The sequence below is a fragment of the Dufourea novaeangliae genome, unplaced genomic scaffold, assembly GCF_001272555.1.
Source record: "Dufourea novaeangliae isolate 0120121106 unplaced genomic scaffold, ASM127255v1 scaffold48, whole genome shotgun sequence".
In the NCBI taxonomy this organism is placed as follows: domain Eukaryota; kingdom Metazoa; phylum Arthropoda; class Insecta; order Hymenoptera; family Halictidae; genus Dufourea; species Dufourea novaeangliae.
This window is the reverse complement of record NW_015373938.1, coordinates 356569-384011: the sequence shown is the minus strand read 5'-3', so window position 1 is coordinate 384011 and position 27443 is coordinate 356569. Positions and strand designations below refer to the sequence as shown.

Here is a 27443-nt window from a genome sequence, read left to right as displayed (position 1 = left end):
ACTACGAAATATCGCATAAATATGCTGATATTCACAGTATCGTAGTGTGTCACGTAATTGAAGCGGGTTTTCCAGTTTCGTGGCTGACTTCAAATCATGCAGGGGGGGGGGTAAGAAGTCTGTGCACCGTTGGCAATCATCAATCGCAATTTTCTCTTCTATCTGTGCGGCCACCATTTGTTGACTGAAAACGTACGATTTTGATTAGTGAAACTTGAATGTGCGCGCCAAAAACGGTTCAGCGAAATCGAATTTTTCTTTAAACACAAGTTATTTTATTTAACGTGTTCATCATGACGATCAATAGGAATTTTTTAAACGTGATGGTACTCAGTTGGGGTTTCATGCTGGTATTTACTGCGTTTCAAACGATGGGCAACATCGAGGTGAGTGTGAAGGCAAACATTGACATGTACTTTTGACAAGTGAATCACGTGTCACAAGTCACTGTACCGATTTCGAGAATTTCAGCGATCGGTATAATATGGAACAAATTACGTCCATTTTTGGCCATTTATGTAAACAATGAGTACTTCCAGGAAATGCATACACAGACACACGACAAATTGTCTATTTATCCGCATAGTGCCATTATCGTTTCACTACACTGGCTCTGTAGTAACGTACACATACCATTTGTAACTGTATTTGTTCGTTCATCCCATGTATCATTTTATAATGTATACTAATGTCAAAATAACAATTGAGATAAATTGTGTAGAAAATTTTTAATACATTACGAATAATAATTTAATGATTTAAACGAAATAAAAATTTGAAAAAATACCAAGGTGCTTTGAACAATATGGACCTTCCGTTTTTTTTTTTCCTGTGGAATTGTTAATATGTAAATTTTCCTCAATGACTATTATGTAGATTACAATGAACCATTGCTGCAATTAATTTTGTACAAAAAACTTATTGTATATCTTATTAAATATAGTGTATATTTATTTTCCATTAATGTAGACTCTACATTAATAACTATTTTAATAATGGAAGTTCAGTTAAACATTTCAAATAACGATTTTTCAAACGATGTTTTGTAATTATTTGTACTAGTATATACTGTAATATTTTTTATTTTATAATAAAATATAAAAATGATCATTACACAGTATTGACTTAAATAATTTTTAAAGTTGCAGCTTAGCAATTTGTGATTCACGTAGGCTTAATAAAATTCCAAAGCACACTTTCACTTATCCGGTACAAAGATAATGGTTTTAGTACAGTCTATCAGAACACTTTACACAGAAATTCAATTGATACCAAAACAAAATTTTGTATTCTATGTTATACACATAAAAATATATTTTTTCTTTTAAAAATGCATAAAGTATGCCTTTCTTAAATTTATTGCTTTTTTTATTTATTCATTTTTTATTTTGTACTGAAAAAAATTTAGACAAATTATTGCCATTATGGTGTTATTTTGTACATTTTAACTAAAACAGAGTTACTAAATTATTGTTTTGTATTAATTAACTTTCACCAAACATGTTTATAAACGAAACGCCGGATTCTCGAGCAGCCGGCGAATGTGGGTCATTTTGACTCATAGTAAATGTTTCGATATATTTGCTATAGACTAATTTTTTTATTCAGTTAAAATGTATTATGTATTTAAAATGCTTTACAAATTATTTTAAGGAATTTAAAGTGATTATTTATATGAATGTGATAAGATCCGATTTCCCGACAGTCGACTATGGCAACAGGTGGGAAAACTGATCTAACTTTCACTGGGCAAGGGATAACCACCTTCACAGATGTAGTAGAGTTTTAAAAAACAACTATCTAAATATCATAACCGAATTTTTGATACATTCGAAATAGATTCATTACTAAAAGATCCATCACTACTAAATGTTTTCATATCCTTATCTACCAATGTAGGTCAATAAAAGCACTTTATATAAAACGAAAATATGAAAATTTATATAACACATTCTTTGTGAATGTTTTTCTTGAAAATAAAGAATTTATGCTTGAGTAATTGTTATATCTCTGCAATTAATTTTAAAGCAAATAATTGGAACATGTTCTTCAGTTGGTAAATTTTTAGCATTAATTATCTGTGTACATGTTGCAGGTGTCTTTTGATATGTATCATCTTGTTTGTGCTCTAGATTCAGTACAAATTAGTAGATTAAAATCAATATACTAGTTTCTATGACCTTATGTTATCAGCATTAAAATAAAATATTTAATCCTTTTGTGAGCATTTCATTGGATACATACATATGCACAATAATACTGATTATGATGTTAATTGATTGACATTCATGAAGATAATCGTTTATATAATTGATAATGATTATTTTAAGGAATAGGTTTATCATTATGATAAACTTTTTACAAAAATTACAAAGTCACATGAATGGTGCATTTATGTTATTATAAGATCTATTGCAAACCAGATAAACTTTATAAATGATTGTCACATATACCTTAAATTGTGCATCTAGAGAAAACAAACAGAAATAGTCAATTTATTTTAAACATTTTTCGTTGTAATTTGTTATACAATTACTTTTTTATAAATCTTGTGTATAACCTTTTTGTTCAAACTGAGGAATGAAATTCAATATTAATTATTGAAAGATTTCTATGACTCTCATTGATAGGTTATAGGTTTCCCGTAAAAAATCTAATTACTGCAGAAAAGAACAGAAGCAAACTGTTTACTATGTTATAAGACACTTTTTGTTCGATTCGAATTCTCCTACCACCCCTATAACAACCTTGAACACTGATTCCTATTTTATTAAAAATTCAGGTTTGATTCTAGTTGAATGCAATCCTAGACATTTGAATGGTAGTGTAGTTTCAATTGTTGGAGTACGTATATCATTATATCATTCTACTAATCATAAGTCAGATCTTGGTTAAGCTATCTTTATACATGTATGACTATATGTACAGGATACAAATGAAATGACTGTACCCTAATAATAACCGACAATTTTCTTTGCATGCTTGACATCGTCTTATTCTCAATTTCAGTGAAAACTATAAATTTGTCCAATAGTAATTGGTGATTAGGAAAGTCGAGGCAAAACTTTTAGGAATACTGAAATTTTTACAAAGCAATCTACATTGTCTATCCCTACTACTTATTGGTCCTAACATAAGTTTCAAGAATACCGAATTGAAACTTCGCGTTAACGCCGCAAGTCCTCCTAGATGGAGCCAGTAGCGTGCTTTGCTCTTTTAAGCCCTGAACCATAACCTCCTTTGAATCCTTTTTTGATCAAAAAAATTATCATCGAATATTGCGCATTATTTTCAAATTATTCCATACTTCTAAAGGGCACTCTCGTCCTTCACAACGAAATGCTTAAAGACACAATTTTAACAATGTACCCTCAGTAGCAAATTCGGCTTCCGCTAAGGGAAAAAGTGGCACAGTAGAAGGGTCTTCTATCACTTGGTATCGGGAATTACTGAAATTTATATCAAATTACCATTCGATTTAACATTTATTTCAGTAACTGAAACAAATTTACCAAGTGGTAGGAGGCTCTTCTACGCCACTTTTTCCCCTAGCAGAAACCGAGTTTCCTCGTGAGGGTACTTGTTGGCATGAACCTGAAGGACGGTGCATAATAGTTCTGCGGGGGCAGGCCAAAAGATCGAAGGGGGATCGGCTTTCGGCCCCCATGAGAGGGACTACTAGTGGTGTCCTCTACAGCCGAGTATAATTATTAAAAGTGCGTCCTTTGTAATTATCCTGGTAACGCTATTGAGTGAAAGCATTGGAGAGCAACTCACATGTATAGCAGAGTATATTATAGTAGTTCTGAGTAAAATAGTAAAAATATTATATTTGAAGGTGAAAAATTGTTATAAAAATGTAAATTATTAGTAGCCGATAATCGAAAATGCCGAAATGCATCGTGCAACGTATTAAACACGAATGATCAAATTTAAACTATGTTCCGCGAGAAATTGGTACGGCATAGATGGCATTATTAGTCGTCCCTCTACTGGCGGCTGAACGGTTCCCCTCAGTTCTTCCCACCCCCCCTCCATACATGCACTTCATGCACCGTCCTTCAGGTCCATGACTTGTTGTCACCACCGATATATATATATATATATATATATATTACATTTAGGCTTATTTTCTGTGCAGAAAACCGTGCTGCAAAGTATTAGGAAGGAAAATCCAAGTTTCACCGGCGAGGCTTACACTAGCTTTGCAATTATTTACGCGGTATTTGCCAGTTGCAACTGGCTAGCTCCGTCGTACATCTCCATGACAGGTCCAAGGGTCGCTATATTAACCGGGGCCTGCTGCTACGTACTTTTCATAGGATCCTTTCTATATCCGCACAACGCCTTGCTCTATGGCGCCTCCTGTATCTTAGGTCTTGGTGCCGCATTGATATGGACGGGACACGGGCAATACTTGACCGAGAACAGCGATTCTGAGACAATGTCCAGAAACGCGGGAATATTCTGGGCGATCTTTCAAACCTCTATGTTCATCGGGAATTTCTTTGTCTACTTCATGTTCACCGATCCGGAGATCAATGCCTCGACAAGAACGATTGTTTTCAGTGTGCTCACCGCGTTGGCAATCATCGGCATGTGTGTTCTGGCGACGTTACGGCGAACATCAACGGGATTGGTGTTGACCGAGGCTGAAGGTGTTTCTAGTGCCGACAGGGAACTTCAGATACCTGCACGTTCGCGGGAAAAACCATTGTTGGCCGCTTGGAACGCGCTCACAGACGCGTTCGGTTTATTCGTGACACCGAAGATGCTTCTGTTGTCTTTGACGTTCGTTTATACCGGCCTGGTGTTGACGTTTTACTCGGGCGTGTATTCGTCGTGTATCGGTTTCACGAAAGCGTTGGGCGAACCACGTAAGAGGTTGGTCGGTCTTTCTGGTATTTTCATTGGGATCGGTGAGGTTGTTGGCGGCGCGATATTCGGTATATTCGCGTCGAAAGTATCACGTGTTTGCGGCACGTGGACAGTGGTCCTCACCGGGTTCTGCGTGCATTTGTTCGCGTTCATTAGTATTTTCGTGAATCTGCCGAACGATTCGCCGTTCAAGGACACCGACAACGTAGGATTTATCTCGCCCTCGCAGACTCTCGCCATGGCCGGAAGCCTCGCGTTAGGCTTCGGTGACGCATGTTTCAACACCCAAGTGTACTCGTTATTGGGTGTGCTGTTCGTCGAACAAAGCGCGCCAGCATTCGCGCTGTTCAAATTCTGCCAATCGGTCGCCGCCGCCGTTAGTTTCGCATACAGCAGCAGCGTGAAGCTTCACATACAGCTTCTAATACTGACGATAACGATCGTCATCGGCACCGTTGCGTTCTGTTACGTTGTACGCGTTACGAAAAAGGAACAGGATAATGCAACATCTGAAAATGATCCTACTCTCGTCACGGAGTAACCAGTCCGACGACGGGATGGAGAAATATGAAAAATGCTCATTAATATAATCTGTTTTATACCTGAAAGCAGAGGTGATAGTCATAATATTTTAAACAATGAAACTGTTGTTATTATACATAATGTTGACCATAAAAAAAAAAAACGAAAAGATCATTTATATATTCATATGGATGATCGAGAGATTCGTGTATTCCAGGTTATCCGTAGTGCCTAAGAAAAGACTGCGTCTGCATGAGAATATTTTAATAGTCGAGGAATGAGAAATTGTTGATTAATTGTGTTGAGTGTGAATAGAGAATTGTATGGAAGTCACGGAGTGAGTTCAGGTTGTTATACAAGAAACTTTTTTTTGTTGTTTCTATGAGGAGGCGTGATATATACAACGATTAATGTGTAACAAATGACTGTTATATAATTTTATTAATGATTAAAAACGAACAAAAATATTAATGTTATTTTGTACTATATTACAGTATCATAAATCACTGATGTGATGGTATTGAGCGTCTTTTCTTATGTAAATTTTCATGAAATAAACGACTTTTTCATTTGTATGGGTATAGAATTATGTTTGAAAAAAAATTAGAAAAAATTGTCATCTTTTTAGACGCTACAGTAACAAATTGTTTTAAACGATAATTTACTAACTGGAATGCCAAGTGAACTGACCATTCAAGAACACTTTTCTCACTGTGATCGACGTATAATATATAGCGTGGGCCAGAAGTTTATGATCGTTTTTTGACACTACGAGTAACATTATATGTTTGTTACTTTCAATAATGAACACAAAACATTAAAAACAAACGTTTTTATATTATTTATAATTAATCTTCTAAAACTTCTGGTCCACATCATTTAGAGAATATTGATAGTGCAACGTACCTGTGATGAAATTAGATGAGCCTGTCTTCCTATTACGTTCACTCTAGGAATCTGCTAGACGTCTACACTTTGAGGTCACATGATAGCCACTATTCCAATATCATTACACATTCGATTGTTTCTTTCGTGTCAGGAGAGATTGTTGTGGTACCTGGTAGGTTAAAAACGGACACAAATGTAATATCGCCGTATTTTTTGAATACATTAATTCCGCTGTTTCTTGTATTCGCCACTTACCGCTGGGGTAATGCTATAGACAACACACGAAGGCAAACTACTTTTACGTTAAGGGTTCCTACATTCCGTTGTCTCCTGGCGTGGAGCAGGCACTGGGGAATACATGATAATGTTTGGTCTTGTCAGTCATCCATAAGGGTAATACTAGACTTGATGTTCCCGGAGTATTACAGAAAACCACTTGGAGTTGATGCATCTTAGTATCTGATGCATCCACTTATCAAGTGGGTTTGCAAGACCCTTGGGCTTCACCGGTTGATCGCGTGATTTCCTGCGCATGCACGACGTGCTTTCAATTTCGGTCGACAAATGCCCCTTTTAGGTTAAAATCCGAAATTTCATCAATCATTAAGCATTTAATATAACTTTCTTCTTAATTAGTACATAATTTTGCACTCAGATGATTTGATAATAATTTGTTTACTACGAATTCGTTGTACCTATAGTGAAAAAACTAACATCTCTGAGACCAAATACCATACTTGAAAGAATTGCACTGTGCATTTTGAATTTCATGTGAAGATTTAAGTCATATTCTTTCATGGCTTTGGGTAGCTACTTTAATTTGCATTTCCTCTACTTCTTTGTATCTTCAGAGATCAGGCATCAAGCTGGCACAAAGATGCAGCGCCTCTCTTAATCCAGTGAGCTTCACTGTCATGTGTCGTGAGTAATATGTATAATACAAAATTGGAGGAATGACCAGTAGTAGCCAAAACGCCACGCCTTTCACTTGTTTTGTACACTGGGCAATGATATACAGGTTTAGTGGCGAATTCGGTCTTTATACCCGGCTGTAGCCATATTACCGGTAAAACGTCAAACATTATTTTAGGTTTCGATTCGTCCATTGCTCTCTTTTCTCTATTCCATCTAGCACCTTCTAAAAATAAGCCCTGAAATATGAAAGAATCTATACAGTAAATATTTGTGTAATACGTTAGAAATTCCTACGAATAAAATTCGCCATTTTGGAAAAGAGTACCAACTGTTTTCAGAGTTTCTATGACCATTACATTTAGCGTAGTTTGAAGATGTAACATTACGTGAAACAGAACAGAAAAATTACCTTTATATATACTCCGTAAGGTGGTTTACTGTCAACACTACTTTCGTATTTAGTCACCTCAAATTCAAAATCTAGTCTGTCGATAGGAATCCTATGCTTACGGGCGAAGTTTTGCAAAACACCGGTAAGAAATGACTGAGTAAAAAAAAAACCAGATATCCAGAACACAATCGGTGCATCCTTGTCTATCCAATCTTGGAAGAAGTCTAGTCTGTCTATTAAGTCGTTAATATAGCTGCCAAGTGGTTTCAACGAGGGATATGACTTTTTGTACCAAGCTCCAGGCACTTTGCCAATGCTCATGCTCGTGAAAACCTCTTCCAATTCGGCAGACATTAGAACCAGACCCTTTATGGCCTTCTGAACGTTGATCAAAGTATAGTCAATTACATCCAGCAGATCATTGAATCTAATTAGTTCTTGGCGAAGAACTGTGTTCATACTGTTCATATAAAGCACTGGATATTTCTTGGCGACCTCTATCACATCGAATGCTTTCCTTATTTTGGACAATATATCGTCGCATAAACTGAAGACCATCTCGTCAACATCTCGTTCGACTCCGACTCCAGTGATATGCGGCTGTGTCAGTAGAGCGCCATCGAGCAACTGCATCGATTCCTGATTATCTTTCGTTATATCTGCGTTTTCATGCAAACCGTAAACCTCCGGTTGCTGATCTATTGGCAGGCTACGAATGTATTTTACACATCCGTCATGGTCTGTACTTGGCGGCATGCGATACAAACAGCTTGGTGAGAAACAGTATCTGTATTGAAAAATATAGAAAAATTTAATATCTGTTGGTTGTATTGAATTATCACTTAGTACAATAAAAATGTTGTTGCATGAAAGGGATGTTTCTTTTTACACGTATGTAACGATTCTTTATCTATGAAAAACCGTAAAAATTTATTTGAAGTATTTTGTTCAATTGTGTCAAATTGTATGTTGAATTCCCGTAAACTTTTGATGATAGTTGTGGCGCTTTTAATTAATATTAAATTTTTCGATTCATAACGGTCGTATGGTTAAAAAGATTTGTGTTGCTGTCTAGTGAGAAGTATATGGTACTAATTGCTTAATAGCTTGGACCTTTCGCCGTAGATAGAGCCACGTGTTTTCTGAAAATCGATTTTCTGTTACATTTAAAAAAATATATATAATATTTAAAAATGACACAACGGATATAATTAATCATAATACGTGTAGTTCTTCATTACTTTTCCTCGCGGATAAATCAAAGGTCAAAATTCATTCTACCGTTGTATAATGCTGTATAATTAAAATTATGATTATGGCTTACTCTCGTTCCTTAATAACTTTGTGATTGTAAAATCCTTGAAGCAACGAATTTAACAAACGCCTATCTTTATCGTCTGTTACACGTCCACCATAATTGCACTCGCCCGTTAGATAGAGAAGTGCGTCCAAAGGTATTGTATCGTAGTCGTTTAAAAAGAGCTTAAAAGAAATGCATTGATAAATAAAATAACAGATTATCTTATTAAATTTGTCTTATACAACCTAAATCAAATTAATTTCACTATATCCATCAGAATTGTGTAAACATTACTTTCTGCTTTAAATGGCACCAATATTTTCAAAATGGTTACTATTTCAAATTGCTATGCCTAAAATTTCATTAGTTAATATCTACTTGTTCTCATAAAATACCCTATTTCCTAAGATAATTCTGGTCCTACAATCTTTTCAGTGAAGTAAGTGAGTGTAAGAAAAGTGTTGCAGGTCCCTGAAATGGGTCATTCGTAATGTGATTTGGAACAAGTATTTCCTTAGGAAAAATCTTATAGAAGCCTTTGTTAACAAGATATTAACGAAAAACACCGACCAATCAGAGCTCAGCCGGCAGCCTCGCGCTCTGATTGGTCGGGATTTTTCGTTAATATCTCGTTAACAAAGCCTCGGATAAGATTTTTCCTAAGGAAAAACTTGTTCCAGATCACCTCAAGCGTGATCCATTTCAGGAACTTACAACACTTTTGTTACACCCTGTATAATTTACAATACATTCTAAACAACTTTACCTGTAATTGCAAAATACTAATTCGAAGGTCCGATTCGTTAAATTCGTACGGAATGTTCCAACCCAACGGCCCGAAGTTCCGTCTCTCTTGAATGACAGCATGGAAGAAGCACAAAGCGAACAGAAGATGCCTCCATTCCACAATCTGTCTGCAATTACTATAGAACATCGGGTCCGATAACGGGTCGTTCAGATAGCTTCTCAATAAATTATTTTTCAGGCCCTTCGGCGGCTCGTTGGTCATCTTCACCCCATTCTGTAGAATCGAGATCGGAAAGTCTTTGGACGGATAACTGGTCAACCATAACCTAAATTTGGGATGCGTGTTCTCGGGCGTGATAATCTCGTCGCAAATTCGATCCAGATCTTTCATCCAGGAGACCGCCAGATGGCAGTTCTGCAGCACCACCCATTCCCCAGTTTTCAGGCCTGAATCAATCATACCGGCTGCTATGGGACCCTGGCCTTGGCCCAGCGATATGGTCATCAGATTCTTCTTGGATATCCCGTAATTCTCCGCGAATCTGATTAATCCAGCCATCGGATCGGATCCAGGCGACAGAATGAAAAGTAGCGGGGTCACTTTACTGGAATCGTTGTAGGACGCCTGCAGGTCGAACGGCGGTGGTTCCACAAAAGACTGTCCCATATGGTGGATGATGAAGGTCCGTACAGCAGCAACAATTTTATCCGGTCTTATACACCTAAGGATCACCAGCTTCGTCATGCCATCCGTTTGATCAAACGGCTGCGGAAAAGGATTCTCTTGAGGATTGGACAAGTCGTAGTAAGCCTTCCATTTGGACGTGTCCCTCTGGAACGACACCTTCAAATCTGTAAGCCCACTCAAGGCTGTAGCCCTAACCACTTCGGACCACGACCTGTCCGTCAACCAGGACGGGTCAGGATTCGGAAACGGATTGTCCAGGGCCACTCCTCCGGTCAGCAGAAACGTCCAGAGATCCTCGTCCAATTCTCCAGCAGCGCGTAGCAGACCGACGCAAAGGACAAAGGAAAATATCAACTTGTCTTTCTCGAACAGGGACCGACACACGTTCCTGTAGATACTCCCAGTGAAATATTTATTAAGACTTTTTATCCGTTGCTGCAGGTCCTTGGACTGTTCGCTGTTTGCTATCGCCATCACGTAAAGATGAATGAACCACACCAATGAGTACTGGTACATTGGGTCGATGTTGGTCAGTTCAGAGATACAGAAGAACAGAACTGACCCGTGCTCCGACACAGGTGTGTACCCGTTACGAGCGTTGTCGATCTCGATGGCCGTTTTGGCAGCGATCTTCTGTTTCGCTTGAATATCCTCGGACAACACCTTCGAGGTGGATAGTATCGTGATCGCTGTTTCGTCCTCCAATATGTTACCCTCCGACAACGACAACACCTCTAATATCTTATCCTCGATTTCCTCCAGGATCTTCCTGTTGTTCGCTCCTTCCACTATCAACTGGTTCTTGCGTTCCTCGAGTACAGGAAGATCTTTCGCGACAACGATACCCAAAAGCTGATCCTCCAAGCCTTGTGGAGTGATCATAAAGTTCAACAGGGTCACCTTGACGACCACTTCTGGTAAATAATGAGGATTCCTCAGGCAAGTGGTGATGTAGAAACGAAAATCGCTGTTGTACTCGATCACATTCTCCCCAAACTTCATATACAGTACCCCACGTTCTTTGTAGATGTTCTTCAACAGCACCGGCTCCAGTATGGCGTCTATCTCCTCTAGAATATTCTCCAACAAGACTGGCGTTCCAAGCTGTATGCAAGTATCCACGACTTTCACGTAATTCGGGTCGGAGAGCTTGATCACCATCAGTTTATTCTCCTTCTCCATATTCTTCACCCACTTGTTCGCCTGGTTCTGGGGATCGATCATCAACGGCCAGCGATCGGCGTTCTTCACGATAATACCGTTCTCCACGGAATAATTGTCCGCTGGTAGGCCGAATATCGTCCACGCTCTGATCTCCACCTGTTTCCCTAGAACATCAATCAGACTGAATTTCAAGCCACATGGGATTGCAGACTTTCGACAGGATGAGTGCCATTGGGCGATCAGGCTGGTCCTGTAGTCTATCGTGAAGGCCCCTAGGTAGGCTATCACCCCAGAGCATAGTAAAACGTCACCAATCACGTTATGGAGACTCTCGCCACACGCAATGGCTGTTTCATTCCATCTGTTCTTCTCGCCGCTCAGACCACCCAGCAGCTTCTCAGCCCTATCTAGCTTCTGCATGCAGAAGTTGATCTGATCCTCCAGCTTCTTTTTCTCCCTCATGCACTCCGCGAACTCGTCGTTCAACGCCTGCAGCTTCTGGCTGACTTCCTGCAGGAGAGCCCGTTTCGCATTCAAAGCCTCCATCTGCGAGGCCAGGGCCGCCTCCGCCTCGGCTAGCATCTCCTGCTTCGGTTTGACCACCTTGATCACACGGTCGTAGACTTCCATTGCTCTGACCCATTTGCAGAGACCCTCGCAGGCAGTGGAGACTTTCTTGATCGCCTCCGGCTGAAAGCTTCTGTCGTTTATGAATTTCTCACGGATCCGTTTCATGTACGCCGGCGGTATGTTGTCCTTGTCGAAGTTCCTAAGACTCTCGAGGAACCTCATGTCGCCCAGCACCTTTATCGAGGCTGGCCAATAGTCCTCCGTGGACTGACCGGTCGCCGTGTCCGTGACTTTTTCAGGTTTGACGCCTTTCAGAACGCAGATAGCCTCCATTACCAGTCTGACGCCAGCCGGTGGACTCTTCATGGACCGTACGATGGTGATGTCCGCGGGTTTCAGTGTGTCCAGCGCGTTTAGGGCAGCCTCCAGGGCAGGTGTGGCCTCGGCCAGGTCGCTCTCGCAATCGTCTTTGATCGCCTGAGCAGCAGCTGCGGCCTCGTTCGCCAAGGCTTCCTCAGCAGCAACCACTTCCTTCCTTGCTTCTATGTTGATAGTGTCCTGCTCTATCTTGATCATAAGTTTATTGCTCAACTCCGACTGCGCCAACAGCTTCGGCTGCAGCGCTTGCAGCTCCTCTTTCATCACAGCTATCTCCCCAGCAGCGAAGTCCAGTTTCTCCAGTCCAGTCACATAACGATTCTGCCGCAACGTGATCTCCTGGATCTTCTTGTCGTACAATGTACAGAGCAGCTTGATCAGCTGCAGGAAGCTCGTGGGCGTTGTATAATACCTTCTACCTTGCGTTTTGAAGTAGTCTTCGCTTGCCTGTGTGATACTCGTGTGAAATCCCTTCGAGATCTGCACGCACTTCTCCTTTAGGTGCTCGCTGATGTCCAAGGTCTGCAGGGACATACGGGCCACCTTCTCCAGAGCGTCCTCCGGCCAGATGGTGTACCAGTCGATGGTACAACAGTTTATAAGGGACGGAAACATTCTCAGACGGTTTCGAAACGCGTTTCCTATCGGTGACATAGCCAGAATCAGGTGTAGATTCTTCACGACTCTTTCCAGGAACATACTGTAAAGGGTCATCGGTGTAGTCTCTGTTTTCTTGCCACCCGTGTCACGGGCCAAACCCGACATTTTATCTAGAATCTCAGCCTTCTCCTCGGTATTGTATAAATTTGGTATATCCGCGGTGTTCAAGATCATATTTATATCCTCGACAAAGGTTTCTTTTTTTATCTGATGATCGCCGAAGAGGAAGCTTGTTGACTTCCCGTCGCAACCTACACGCAACAGCAGGTTCTTCATATCCTCCCGCCACTCACTGAATCCGTACAACCTGGTCATCTCGATTTGGAATATCACGTATTCGCACATGCTAGTCGCTAGCTTGGCGCAAGAGCTTCTGCCGGATCCACCTATTCCCACCAAAAGGGCGTGGCCATTTTCCTGCAAGAGTATGCGTGAGATACGGGAAACATGATCGATGGCGTATCGGAACAGGACCAAAGACATCTGCGTTTTTGAGAGCATGTTGTATTCCATCAAATAATAATCCATTTTACTTTGCAGATCCACTAAATCGACCACCTCGTCGTACACTTTGGGGTCAGCGTCCGGCTCGATGTAATTACCAAAGAAGAGATCACTGATGTGAGACCTCGTAATATCCTTTTCCCCTTCGTTCAAAAGTCTGGCAAGAACTTTCTCCAACGGCTGACGCAACTGGTCGTAACAAGTGTACTGAACCATCTTGAATAAAATGTCCTGATCGTTCTGGTCCACTAATCTATCATTGAACACCCTGTACAGCTCGTGAATCCAGAGTCTGATCAATTTATCTGGGTCCTGCATCCTGGCAGCCGGGACCAATAGTATACCCTTGATGACACGACTGAAATCGCGCAGATTGAATGTATAGTGACTCTTCGCCGGGGTGGGCAAGAAATTCCGAATGGCCGCGAAGTATATGTCCATGGTGGCGTTCACGACCATTTTCCCTAACCTCGAAACCTCCGATGGAAATCCTTTTCCGAAATGAGTCTCCAGGATCGTGGAGAAAATCTTCGACATAGTCTCTTCCTCGAACACGTCGATCCCGATTATTTGCGTGTGTCGTGTTAACCTAGGCGTGACCATGTTCGAGCTGCCGCCAGGTGGCAGCATCGCAGCGATCAAGAACATGTCCACCAAGTACAGCATCGTTGTGTCCTTCACGTCGAACCAGTGCCCGTGATCTATCCACTGTCGAATCAATTCAATCGGCGGCTGAGCACCGTACACCTCCTTCTGCGGAACGCTTAAATCATCCACGAATAGTATACATTTCTTTCCCATCGGTGGGCCATAGACACCTTTCCTTCTACGATCCAGCTTGGACATGACCATTTCTTGCGTCTGGTTAGCAGTAGTGCAGGCACTGAAGTTTACCACATTTTCTAGATATTTGTCTCTATTCAGAGATACCAGGTAATCTAACGTGACAGCTGATTTGCCGGTACCAGTTGGGCCCACGAATAAAAGAGGTACTGATCGGTGGAGCAAATTGCTTAGAAAGAAATTTTGGATTATTACTTCAGACGTTGGCACGATCAATTGATTGGACTTCGATTCTGGTATTAATGATATCTGGAAAAGATAGTCGTTTGTTGAAATTAGAATGCTACCATTTTTATGGGAATGTTTTCATGTAGCATGAGGAACGAATATTATACTACAGGGTATGTAGTGTACAGGATGTTAGTTGAATGTGAATTAGATATTTTTAGTACCACTAATGTCGGGTCCATCCAAGATATCCAGCAGCCATTATTTCTTTTGTCATATATCCAATCATAAATTGTGCCTTTATCAGGAAATAGCTGTTGTTTCGACAATTTAAATGATTTCGGTCTGGGACAATCGTCATCGTTACCAAGTAACAATTTTCTTAAATAAACATCAATGGCCTTTCTGCTGTCGCTGACTAAAGTTGAACACATACCCCAAACCACATTGAACAAAAATATACACTGCAGCCAGACGGTACTGACTTGTGTTTCCTCACTCAACATTGCAGTGAGAAGTCTTGTAAAGGACTGAAATAACGAATTAGAGTAATTATTTACTAAATTATGTGTCTACCATACGCGCCAGACATTCCTGACCTAACGCATTGCCGAATACATGACAGTAAGAATCCAGTAGGCTGGTATCAGTAGTCAAAGGCGAAATTTTCATACAATTGTACATGTATATTACACATAGGGTAAATAACAAATTTACTTAAAAAAAAAAAACGTAATGTATAAAGAATTGTGTACCAAAAATTATATTATTAAATTGGGACTCTGAAAAATTAATATTGCAAAATGAAAATGCAATTTGAGAAGAAAGAGCTGTAATTATATTACTCAAGCTATGTCTATTGTTCAAAATTAATTGCTAAAATATATCAGAATTACATTAATCATTGAGGTGACAGTTATAGGGAAACTGGCAATTGCTCACAGATTTTAATTAAGTATCAAGCAGTGCTTCATATTCAACGGATAAAACTATTTCTTTTAATGAAAGAAATGTTTTTCGGTTAAACACGTAAAACTGATCAAAAGAAAGTACGCTATAATCTTAATGGAGACATCAACCTATAAATATGTCGTACATGTACCTCCATCCATTTTCTGACCTAGTCAGGCCAGGAATTCTAATACGCATTTACACCATACATTTGTGACAATACCCTGATAACCAGTTGTGTACAAGTTTCGAGCAAATTGACAGCAATAAATGTCAAAATTTGTCTAAAAAAACCATAGCCATCTGTTTCCGCATTTGACTTGGGTTTTGCAAGCAACGCCAGCTGACAAAATGGTAAAGCAAATTGGCAGAAAGTCCTGCAACATAACCTATGTAAAATTGAGGGTAAAACTGGAACAAGGTTTGCATAAGCCAATTTTCTGCATATGTTGCTACCAATTTGCTGCCATATAGCAAATCTTGCATCAAACTTGTAGCCATAACTTTATAAGGCATTGCACAAAATTTGGCCTTGTAGGTTAAGCTGACTGGGTACTCACCAGGAACATGTGAAGTTCAGACACTTCTACGAACGTTTTACAGCGAGTTTTCACGAAAATAAGAATTGACTCTGTCAACCATTCCACCAATTCCACAACCAATTCAAATTGTTCGAACAGCAGCTTATCTCTAAGATACACCTTATACGATTCAAACAGCGCGCTCCAACCGAGCTGAGACGGTTCCATATAAATCATTCCGCATCTGCTAACGGTAGCTGGCGACGCATGCTCCAGGTCCGCCGGTTCGAACATCATATTCATCTTGTGCGACATGGTGATAATCTCCCCAGACATCAAGCAAAGCTTCTTATTGTCATCTAGTACAGTGTTCATGCTTTCTATCCATACAGCATCGACGGGGCCATCGAAGACGATCCACTTGCGGTCCAGTGATAAAGACTGGGCGAATTCTCTGAACATATTCGCCAGAACACCATCGCTCCATTCGTGTGACACCGGATCAAAGCTTCCATACAATTGATCCAGGGTGATAGCCTTAGGATTGATGATTTTATAAACAGTTGGGAACTCTCTCATAGCAGCGCGTCGTCTGCCAGCTAAATCACCAAGAGCATCGGCTAAACATTGATATGCCTTCGTCTTCCCGCTAAGTGTCCGTCCAACAATCATCAGTCCGTGTCGCACCAGTATCATCTCATAGATCTGAACGATTTTCTCCATGTACCAGTCCGTGGCTTGCAGATTTCGCTTCTCTAGGATCACTTTCAGTAAATCTATCAGCTCGTCGCGATCCGGCTTAGGTAGCTCAACGCCTGGGAATAGATCGGTGTATATACCATGGAACAGAGGAACATCCTGGGACAAGAATTTCGGGAGATTCACGTCGATGATCGCTCGAAGAACTAACGTGGACTCGTTCTGGTTCGGATACTTCAGCTTCAGGTTCCCAGCGGCGATCAGTACGGTCTTCACCGCTCGCATACCGTAATCATAATGATTCTGCGAGCTGAGCTGCTCGGAGCACAGTTTGTACGTGTGGACAATCTTCTCAGCGAGATTCTTGGCGTCTATGAAACCAAAGGAGTACAACGTGATCTCTCCTATCATGCCATAGTCGGGTACCATCATCGCTACCGAGCGAAACAGGACCTTCAAATTATCAGGAAGCTCCTGGCGTCCGGCGTAACCAGGATTCATCGTTATTATGATGTAGCATGTGGGGTTCAGTTTCAGTTCTGTTCCCTCGAACAGGAATTTCTCCAGCTTCATGCTTATCGCCATCTGTATGGACAAGATCTGCTGGGCGATTACAGAGAGCACCTCCAGGTCGATTCTGTTGAACTCATCGAAGCAGGCCCAAGCACCGGACTGGGCGAGCCCTTTGAAAAACTTGCCCATTGCTTTGTAGTCCAGACCGTCTGAACAATTGAACACAACGCACTGCTTGGCGACAGCTTTCGCGAGATCCTTCGCTGTCTCTGTTTTACCAGTACCAGCCGGCCCCTCTGGAGAACCGCCAAAGTTTAATTTCAAGGCGCCCATTAGAGTTCTGTAGCAACGATCTGTTAAGGGAGTTATCACCAGTCTGGCGGTGTTGCCAAGATACTCGAAGGCGTACGCCAAGCTGGTCGTGATCATCGAGACCGTGATGCTGTTGTCCAACCAGTAATACCTCAACTGCGATATCCAATCGAAGTCCATAACGTCGGTCACTTGTCTGTCGACCAGTAACCTGACTACGTCTCGGGCGTGCACGTCTATCACGATCAGAGCGTTGATCGTTGTCCTAGCTCCTGGGTCTAGTTTACCTCTGACTAAGCTAACGGTCTCTTCTATTTGAGTGTTACAGGTCTCCAAGTATTGCCTGGTGGTATGACTCTCGATCGACTCGCATACCTCACTGGTCCAGTGGACCTGACTGCCGCAAATAACGATCTGACCGGGCCACGAGAACATCCACTCCTCCCTGGCAGCGGTGAAGTACGATATTATACTTTCCTCCGCGATATCACGAAGAGAACTGACCATAAGATCCTCAACCTGGCTTAGCCACTTTTCAACCATACCTTTGGCATCGGCCGGATATATCTTTCCGCTCAGCGGCACGTATTCTTCTTGGTCGGACAACATGCCGATGATTTCTTCCTCTTGGGTAAACCGTAGCTTGCTGATGCCTTCGAAACACTTCTTCAAGTGTGGCTGCACTCTTTGTGGATCCTTGGTCTCGGATAGTATCTCCAGGAGCTCGTCGTTCGACAAGAAGAAGAACCTCGGGAAATACAACCGTTTCTTCTCGAGATAATCGTTCAAGCCCTTCTGTATTTCATCAAGTAACGTGTTGCACAGCTTGAACTCGTTCAACATGTTCAGCATATTTGTTGCGTCCAATACACGTTTGTTCTCGACGACGTACCTCATGATACCGCGCCAGATCTTGTCCATACGTCGGAAGTTCTTCGCTTCGGTTGGCATCTGACGCATGATGTCCTCGCTGCTGAAAATCGGTTCCAAGTACATCCACGTTGCCTGACAGAGCAGCCACTGATCGATGATGTCCTGCATGAGGAGTAATTTGTCCTCCCAAGCTTGCATTTCATACTCGAACGCCTTCACAAATGGAGAGCTCCGCATGGTCTGAGCCTTCAAGATGTGATCGTCTAGCTGCATTTGGATATCGTCCACAGCCGTCAAGATATGCACGCCTGTCTCTCGATAAGCCGTCAACTCGAACTCCACGGTTGTCCATTCGTCTTTCATCTTCTGCAAACTCTGTTGAAGCCCGTGCTCCTTAACTGCAGCGGACGCTATCTCCTCCAGCTTGCTTATATGGACCAGCAACCCGAACTCTATCATGTCTGACAGGCTGCTGGTGTCCGTAGGCACCACCTGCACGTTTGCTACCGAACTGATCTGATCCCAGTGTCGTTTCTGCAATCCAGGCGTGCATATGATCTGCATCACCGGGATTAGCTGTTTGAACTTCTCCACCTTAGCTCTGACGGTCTCCACGATTCGCCTAGCGCCAGGAACGTCGGTAAGAACACGCGATAATCTGTATAACGTTCGCCAGGTACTTTCTGTAATTTCGCTGATCTCCTCGGCGTCAAGGCCTGCGAACGGTCCGTAGTACCATTTATCAAAGTTCACGTTGAAATTCAACGCGGTATGCCAAACAGTGTCCAACGTGTTCACTATGCTGGCCATCGTGGGCAACGCCAAATAAGGACTTAATTCCATGTCCAACAGAGATTCTTCTTCGTTGATCTCCTCCGCTTCTTTCTTGATCGCCTCCATTCCATCGGAAAGCTGCTCGACCTCTCTCACCGCCTCTTCCATTTCCGTCATCGACAATATCGGCGGGTCCTTCCGTTTGAACTGCTCGATCGCCGATTGCATATTCTGGATGGTCTCCTCGAACGTGTCCTTTCTCATGTACAGAACTTCCTCGAGGAATTCCTTTCGCATGTTCAATCTGGCGTTCGCCAGTTCCATAACCGTGTCCATTTCCTTCGGCCACGTGATCGCACGGGAATTCAACTGGATGTCGTCGTTTGTCGGCGGTTGGTAATCAAATAGGAACAATATCAATTCTATGGAACGGGTCAATTGTCGTTTCATGTTGAACATGGTCGAATCACGACTCTCGCATAAATAATTGTACAGCTCGACCACGTCCCGCGTCTTCTCCGGCATCTTCGAGATGTTCTCCGCTATTGTGTCGAAATTGGAGCACAGGTCACGATTGTTGGCACGTAATTCGTCGGCGAAATGGTCACAGATCTGACTTCGAAGCTCGTATAGAATTTGTCTTATACTGTCATTTACAAACGAACAGTCGATTTCGATCATATTCAGAGGAATCTGGAAAGTTATATTGTTTTTAGTATATTGCAACAATAAATCAGAACAAGTTACCTTATTGCGAAATGTCAGAATTTCTTTTCTGAGACTGTCATAACCACGTATTCTTTGCTCAAACTCACGTAAAAATGGGAACGGATCGGTCGTGAAGAATTTATCTAGATTTCGTTTCGCCTCGCCGTTTAAAATGTACAATAAATCTTCGTAACATTTTAAATAAATTTCTGGACCCATGATGTGCACATTAACAATATCCATTACATAATTGGTTATCTCTGATATCTGCAGCATGTAATAACAAATACATAATGTATTAATCATTTTCTCCGTAATTAATTTAATGGTTCCGAAAAGTGCTAGGCGCGGAGAACTAATTTTATAGGTTAGGAACGTTCAACATTAAATGAAACTGATTTGTAAACCGCAGATTTTATGCCTTTATAGCACACACGATTCTTTAGAATTCACTACACTTTGATAAATTTTAATTTATTTATTCTTTTTGAAACCTGGTAGAATAATAATTAAAGTAAGCAGATCTTGGTTTCAATCCAGTTCCTGTGAATTAACCCCTAAAAATCTATATTTGCATAAACATCCGCAGTCTGCTTATTTGATACAAAAACGAAAAGACAATAGTGCAAATAACTGATTGTTTATTTGTTTTTACCTCTTCCTCATCTGGCAACACGGGAAACAAATACTCCTGCGTTTCCAGTTCAGGGAATAAAAGCATTTCAATTCTAGGAATTGATCCTGCAACTTGAATGATCCTATGGATACACAGTGAAATTATTGACCGTATCTCCTGGATGCTTGGTTTACAATGCAAATAAGAAGTGCCGAGTTCCGGTTCAATTGATACCGTTAGAAAAGATTTTCTGAAATACGTATGAGGTAAATATTGCCCATAAAAAAGTATAAATATAATCTAAAGACAAGAGATCCCGTACTTGTAAAACATTAGGTCTTCGTAATCACCCTCGAAGTAGTTTCCGTCACTGTATTCCATAAAAAATTCTCTGACACTAACCAACGATTTCATTGCCATCCTTCGTAATTGTTTAGACAATAGAGAGTTCACGCTTAAAAAATATCGTTCGATCATCGCTCTAGATGCGTTACGATCCTCCTCGATCAAACAGGACCAAACGTCCTTTTTTTCCAGAAAAATTTCAGCAATATTAGCCAGCCACCCTTGTATAAGGTCATTCGTCTTTTCGTTGCACACTGCAGTCACTCTGGACTCTAGTAGGAAAGCTGATACGGGGAGTTCACCTATTTCTTCGATCTTGATTATCATCATGTCTTCGTACCTGAAGAAATGAATTGCTGTGGGGTACACTTGCTAGTTTAGGTGGTATAGTATGCTGTATCTTGATATCTAGAAGAGACTAGACATCCAATTGGCAAAAGGAAACTACCACCGCGGTAACGGTGGCGCTCGTGTTGCGTAACGCATACAGTAAATCTTCGATCAGTGCTCGATGGCACCTCGGCACTGACAAGAGAAGGTCCCCAAATCTAACCCCGACTTTTTAATGAGGTTCAGCACAGTGATAGAACTTGAAATTCTGAAGCAAATGAAATTTGTTTCAGCTGCGCAGGTATACATTTTACTACATGTTTATATGGAACCAGTAACATAATAGTTTATTTGAAAGTTAATTTTTGTAGTAAAAATGTTCACAGTACGTTTCGATACAATTTGTGAATATACAAAAGCAACGCAGTCATCCAGAAATTTGGTCGAAGCCGAAAATATTGCAAATTGTGGAATGATCATTACATGTGGCATAAGCGAGCAAAGAACAATTACAGGCAGCTTTAAAATTAATACTGTAATAACGTTTTTGTTAGCCGCCTTCAAGCAAGTCTTTCTCTTTTTAATTTTGACATGTATCTCTGTTTGGGAACAGTTACAGATACTGGAATTGCATTTTTTCTTGAAACTCGTTGTATCCAACTCTGGAAACCAGTAATCATTTCCACGAAAATGTCTTGAGAAAACTACTAAATCTTTCTTATTGTCGGGAATATTCAATTTTCTCAGCCATTCTGCTCGTTTATCCACCATTTCTCTATTTCCAAATACATTTTTTCTTGCAATTTTACTTGCATCCACTTTTCAGCATTTTATTAAAACTTAACGTTACGTTATTGTTCACTGTAGCGTTACACTCTGTTACACAACCTTTTTTTTATACAGTTCTTCAATGCTGTTGAAATTCCATTTTTTCGTAGCTTTAAAGTTTTTTGAACTTTTATTTTTAATAACTACTCCAACTTTTAACTACTATGCATATGTAGACAGTACTAAATTGTATACCTGCGTCGTCCATTAAAATTAGTTCGTATACCAACCGCTAGTGTCGCGGATAATTTTAAACCATAGACATATGTCTATGTTTTAAACACCCAAATAAAAAGTTCAAATTCTCTATTAGAATCCGAGGATAGACAAACTGTATAATCACACAAGCTGCAGTGGATGTCTTACTTGGAAGAGGTTAGGTCCCAAATATCTTTCAATATCTCATTTCCAGTGAACAAATTATACTGCATGTAATGCTCGGCGATGAGTTTAGGCTGATGCCAAGGAACAGGTGCCCGTATAGTCAGAAGCTGATATTCCGCAGGCGACGTATCTATGCGCAATCGTCTTCTTTCGTCGAGATCCACAAGAATGCAATCTAGTATAGTGTATTGAAGATGTTGTTTGTAACAATCAATGATTTCAGACTTCAATTTATCCAACAGTTCATCGAAGCTGGAATAATACATATTAACTGGCGAAAGAAATAAAACATAAAAAAAAAATACAGAATCTAATGAACTTACTCTTCTCGTCTTTGTAGTTTATCAGCAATATAGCGCTTTGCTTCTTCAAGATTGTTGAAGTCGTAACTGTCTAATTCATTGCTTGTGATTTTAGGGTCGTTCCAATAAATTATTTCATTGTCCTCTATCTCTGTGTAACGCTTCTCTTTGTCGCTAATTTCTTTCAAGAAATTGTCCCTCTGCTCCTCTATCGACTTCGGCAATTCAGCCTCATGCTGCTGGAGATTCTGTAATTTATACGGAAATCAGGTAATTTTTTTTGGTAAGACACTGATGATATTTATTATCCAGAACCAAAAGTAATATTAAAGGAACTCCGAGAGAATAAACTAAAAAATATAGAATTCTTATCTGTTAAAACATTCATAACATATAGATCAATCAAAGAAGACTTTCTTATATATTTAGCACAATTATCGCCGGCAGTCGCTATGAAAACACAAACCATTTCTAAATAATAATCTAATTATAATATAGACACGGCGATATAAAATTAAGTTATACATATAAATATGTATATATAAAAGACGAGAATATATATACATATTGTCGTGTCTTTTCGCTCGTTTACAGTAATTACAATAAGAAGTTACGTATATAACTATATGATCGTTATAACAAAATAATAACGGTAACGAAACCAAAGTTCACCAAATAAAATTTGTACCTGCATTTGTTAACTTACAAACATGTCCTCCTCGGTAGTATAGTAATAAGTATCCCAACCGTATGGCTAGATTGATTGTTTTTCAAGCTATTGAAGAAAGATTTCCCCAAGCATTTCATTAAAATGCTTTGGAATATGCCACGAGAAGCGCTTTTTTGTCACGGAAGGTAATAGTAAATCCCCTAGAGACTTTGTAATTGCAAATGGATTGCAACAAGGTACAGTAAATTCCCCTATCCTGTTCAACATCTACATCAGCGACTTGCTCCAAATATATGGCCTGAACAATACAGACGAAAAAAACAACAAATCTGCAATAGCTTTCGCCGACGACCTACTAATCTACATAAAAAAACAGCAAACCATCGATCATAAAAACACAATTACAGGATTTATTTGAAAAAGTACAGGACTATTTCCAAACCTGGAAATTAAAAATTAACACACAAAAGTGTGAAACAATATTGTTCAGGCCATACATTTCGATCATTTCGGGTGCAAACAACGACGTTAGGGTAAATTCGAAAAAATTCTCTTTACACGCAGCACACGATATAAATGAAAAAATCCCTCAAAGATACAGTAAGGTATCTCGGCGTATTCCTCGATTTCAAGTTAAACCACAATAATCATGTCAACATACAAATTCAAAAAGCCAGCAGAGCATTTATAGCAAATAGAAGACTATTTTACTCAAAAGAATTACACAAATCCGTAAAGATCGTCTGTTATAAAACCTTAATAAGACCAATCCTAACGTACGGCTGTCAAATATGGTTCAATATTTGCGCCGGTACAATGGAAAAACTACGAGTTTTCGAAAGAAAATGTATTAGGGCCTGTCTGGGCAAGTATAGATCGCCAGAGTCGAACTATACTCAACTGATCAGTGATTATAAGTTATATGAAGAGGCTAAGCTGGTTCGCATTGACTTTTTCATGTTAAAACTAATCAGGGATTATTGGTCCAAGGTACGGAATATCTCATCTAACTCTTTCACCTCACTCCTCCGGAATCCTTTGTCTATCTGGACGGCGAAGAGTATATTCAAAATAGCGACAATATACCGTTAATTTACCACTACAACCGAAGGACTTTTGATAAAAAAATCCCATACGAAAAAAATTTACAAGCGGACGACATTAATTTAAGATTTATGTATAAATTATCAGCGATAGATTTAAGTGACAAGACCAGGAAAAATACTGACAAATACTGGTGGCTTTAACATATAATTAGGTAACTCTCGTAGATTAAGATTTGACACAGCTACAGTTTCATCGCCAAGTTTGTATATATCTAGATAGTACTTAGATGTTAAGTTTAGCTTTAAAAATATGTGAACACTTAGGTTAATTGCGCTAAATAATAAGACACCAAAGAATATAGTATGTAAAAATGTGTACCTTAGAATACTACAGTACAAACGTTCCCTCCTCGATAGTATAGCGGTCAGTATCCCCGCCTGTCACGCGGGAGACCGGGGTTCGACTCCCCGTCGGGGAGTAATAATTTTTTTTGCTTTTTTCTTTTTTTTGTATTCAATTATTTTGCTATACGAATTGTTACTTTTACATTGTTATATGTTTATACGTATAATTTAGTTTTTTATCTTTATTTTTCTTCTCACCTCTCCTTTCCCCTTAAATCCCTAATTGTATAGTATAGTTTTTTCTGCCGGTTTCTATACTAAGTTTTAAGCCATAGATTAAGTTTCAAACACTTTTGTACCTCATTAACCTTAACCGCAATAAGTGCAATAAAATAAGACGCACCAGACTACGCGTACTCGATATTGAGTTTGTAGTCTGTACACCCTTAGATTAAGCCACGTTCTCCTGTTTTGTACGTTTGAGGAAATTCTTTTTGTTTATTGTTACCATTGTTAAGTTTGTTATATTTTATATGATTTTTTTTGGCTGAATAAACGTATGTTAAAAAACAAAAGTGGTAGATCTATTTTTACCTTTTGCAAACGCTCTTTTGATATTTTTTATGATCATTATATGTACGAAATTATACATACATATACACATGGCCTTAAACTTTGATACTTTAGTTATTGTGTATACAGGGTGTCTCAGCTAACTTGATCACCTCGAATAATGACTTAACAGTATACTTTATGGAAATTTTGAGGGGTGGTACTTGAATGGCATCAAGAGGCACATCTTATAAGGTACGTGCTTTTTTTTGTGGGTGGAGACATTTCAAAGATTTCAAGGTCACCTTGATTTTTTTTTAACAAAATGACCTATTTTTTGTATCATAGGTCGATAGAGCATGCAATTCTGAGTAAAAATGTGTTGACCTTCATACGTCCTAAAACCTAATAGTTAACGAGATATTTACAAAATAATAAGATGTTTTCAAAATTTTCATAAAATGTACCATTAAGTCATTATTCGAGGTGATCAAATTACCTGAGACACCCTGTATATCCCACAATTCTGCCTTCATTTTGTAAGAATGCTGAATTTTATGCACTGTTGTGTTCACTTAAAAATTAGTATTACAAAATATTTTGTAATTTACTATTTCTCTTACTAATTTAGATATTTTAAATAGAACATTTTTTCAGTTTTCTATTTATGCGAATAATAAAAAATATCTTACCTTCCATTGTGATGGGAGATCTTGTTTAGCGTTCTTCAACTTTTTAATCTTCCCAACCCTCTTAAACTTATTAGTAACTTCTCTTCGAAGATTATTAGATAGCCATGTACCATCAGCTAAATCTTTCAAACTAACAATATTACTTGGTAGAAAATGCACATGTTCTTTTCCTTGTCGAACCTCACCTTTATACTGTTTGTGGTACTCCAAAGGCGGAGATGTAAGTATTTGATCGGAAGCAGGATGACTTGTTTTCAAAGGTATCCTTTCTTTCATTAACTTCCTGTTATGAATTTGATATGCTGTTGTCGTAAACGCAGCGCCAAAATCGTCTGGCAATTTCTCATATTTATTTAAATGTTGCTTAAATGTGATTTTCTTCCAAGAGGGTTTTCTATGTAACTTCTGTCTTCTTATTAATTCCTGATGCAATGAGAATTCTGTCAATTCCTGGGCTGATTCGACTGCTGGTATCCATGGTACTTGAGTAAAATCTTTATCGTACTTCTTTCTGCTCATTGTTCTACAATTTCATCATGTGATAGAAGAGACGAATAAAATATTATAAAATTCAATAAAATACAAAATTTAAGTATGAATTGGTTTTAAATTGATATTTGTAATACCAAAAGATCCAATATATATTGAAATCAAATAGCTAACAAACTGACCAAAATAGTCTTTCCATTATTGTAGTTGGTATTGTAACAAAATGAAAAACTCAACACCATTATTGGAAACATGCATTTAAATGAAAACCAAATGTTATTGTCCAATTAAACAATTTTATTTTAATAAAATAATCCATTAAAGAAATTATAAAATAATTTTATACTTATATGTATAAAGAAAAAGCATTAACATACATAAATAGGAAGAAAAAAGCTATACTCTCATAAAAAATGATCTTGATTTTTTTGTATATAACACCTCTGAATATGATAAACTTTTCCTACACTATTACACCTATGTTATAAAAGCAATGTAAGTATAAGCTAACTAGAAATACTCAAAATTAATCATAATATTGTTTACAAATGTATAAAAAATAAATTTTCAAAAACTAACTGGTGGCTACAATTTGTTTGCATTTGCCTCCTTTGAATAATCAAGCAAGTTTTGAAAAAGGATTATAACTTTGAATCCATTCTTTGTTAAAATCTATTGTTTTACCATTCCTCCATGGGAAATAATTTTACACTATTTGTGGTTCAGTGGATCAAGAACTTTGAAAACTTTGCGAGAAATGGGAACTGATATATGATATAATAGATTATGTAAAGCATTCTTTTTCCAAAATACATTACCTTCATTTGAAGAAAGTTGCGTCAAATCAACAATGTCTTCGGATAACGAAACGTTGCGA

The 27443-nt window shown here is 39.2% G+C and overlaps 2 protein-coding genes and 1 non-coding gene across 3 annotated transcripts; 2 read left to right on the top strand and 1 right to left on the bottom strand.

Annotated features, from left to right (window-relative positions):
• The first annotated feature begins 293 nt into the window (after nt 1-293).
• Nucleotides 294-5419, top strand: LOC107185496 (UNC93-like protein MFSD11). The gene is made up of 2 exons (XM_015573189.1): nt 294-386; nt 4142-5419. The coding sequence occupies exons 1-2, from the start codon at nt 294-296 to the stop codon at nt 5417-5419; spliced, it is 1371 nt and encodes a 456-aa protein (XP_015428675.1).
• Nucleotides 5420-7142: 1723 nt separating this feature from the next.
• On the bottom strand, nt 7143-26596 carry LOC107185495 (dynein heavy chain 3, axonemal). Its single transcript, XM_015573187.1, has 12 exons — nt 26078-26596; nt 22794-23020; nt 22453-22722; nt 20906-21268; nt 20623-20833; nt 20007-20234; nt 16128-19952; nt 14841-15146; nt 9661-14697; nt 8919-9076; nt 7613-8381; nt 7143-7439 (listed from the first exon to the last, which is right to left on the bottom strand). The coding sequence occupies exons 1-12, from the start codon at nt 26594-26596 to the stop codon at nt 7143-7145; spliced, it is 12210 nt and encodes a 4069-aa protein (XP_015428673.1).
• Nucleotides 24896-24967, top strand: Trnad-guc. The gene has a single exon. It is a non-coding gene; the product is annotated as a tRNA-Asp (tRNA).
• Nucleotides 26597-27443: the final 847 nt, after the last annotated feature.

Bases quoted from the DNA above. Each gene is read 5' to 3' on its own strand.
- LOC107185496 (XM_015573189.1), top strand. From the start codon at position 294: ATGACGATCAATAGGAATTTTTTAAACGTGATGGTACTCAGTTGGGGT. The intron at 387-4,141 runs GTGAGTGTGAAG...TTTTCTGTGCAG, and splicing joins AAACGATGGGCAACATCGAG to AAAACCGTGCTGCAAAGTAT.
- LOC107185495 (XM_015573187.1), bottom strand. From the start codon at position 26,596: ATGAGCAGAAAGAAGTACGATAAAGATTTTACTCAAGTACCATGGATA. The intron at 22,723-22,793 runs GTAAGTTCATTA...GTATTATTCCAG, and splicing joins AAACTACAAAGACGAGAAGA to CTTCGATGAACTGTTGGATA. The intron at 7,440-7,612 runs GTAATTTTTCTG...TTCATATTTCAG, and splicing joins CTTACGGAGTATATATAAAG to GGCTTATTTTTAGAAGGTGC.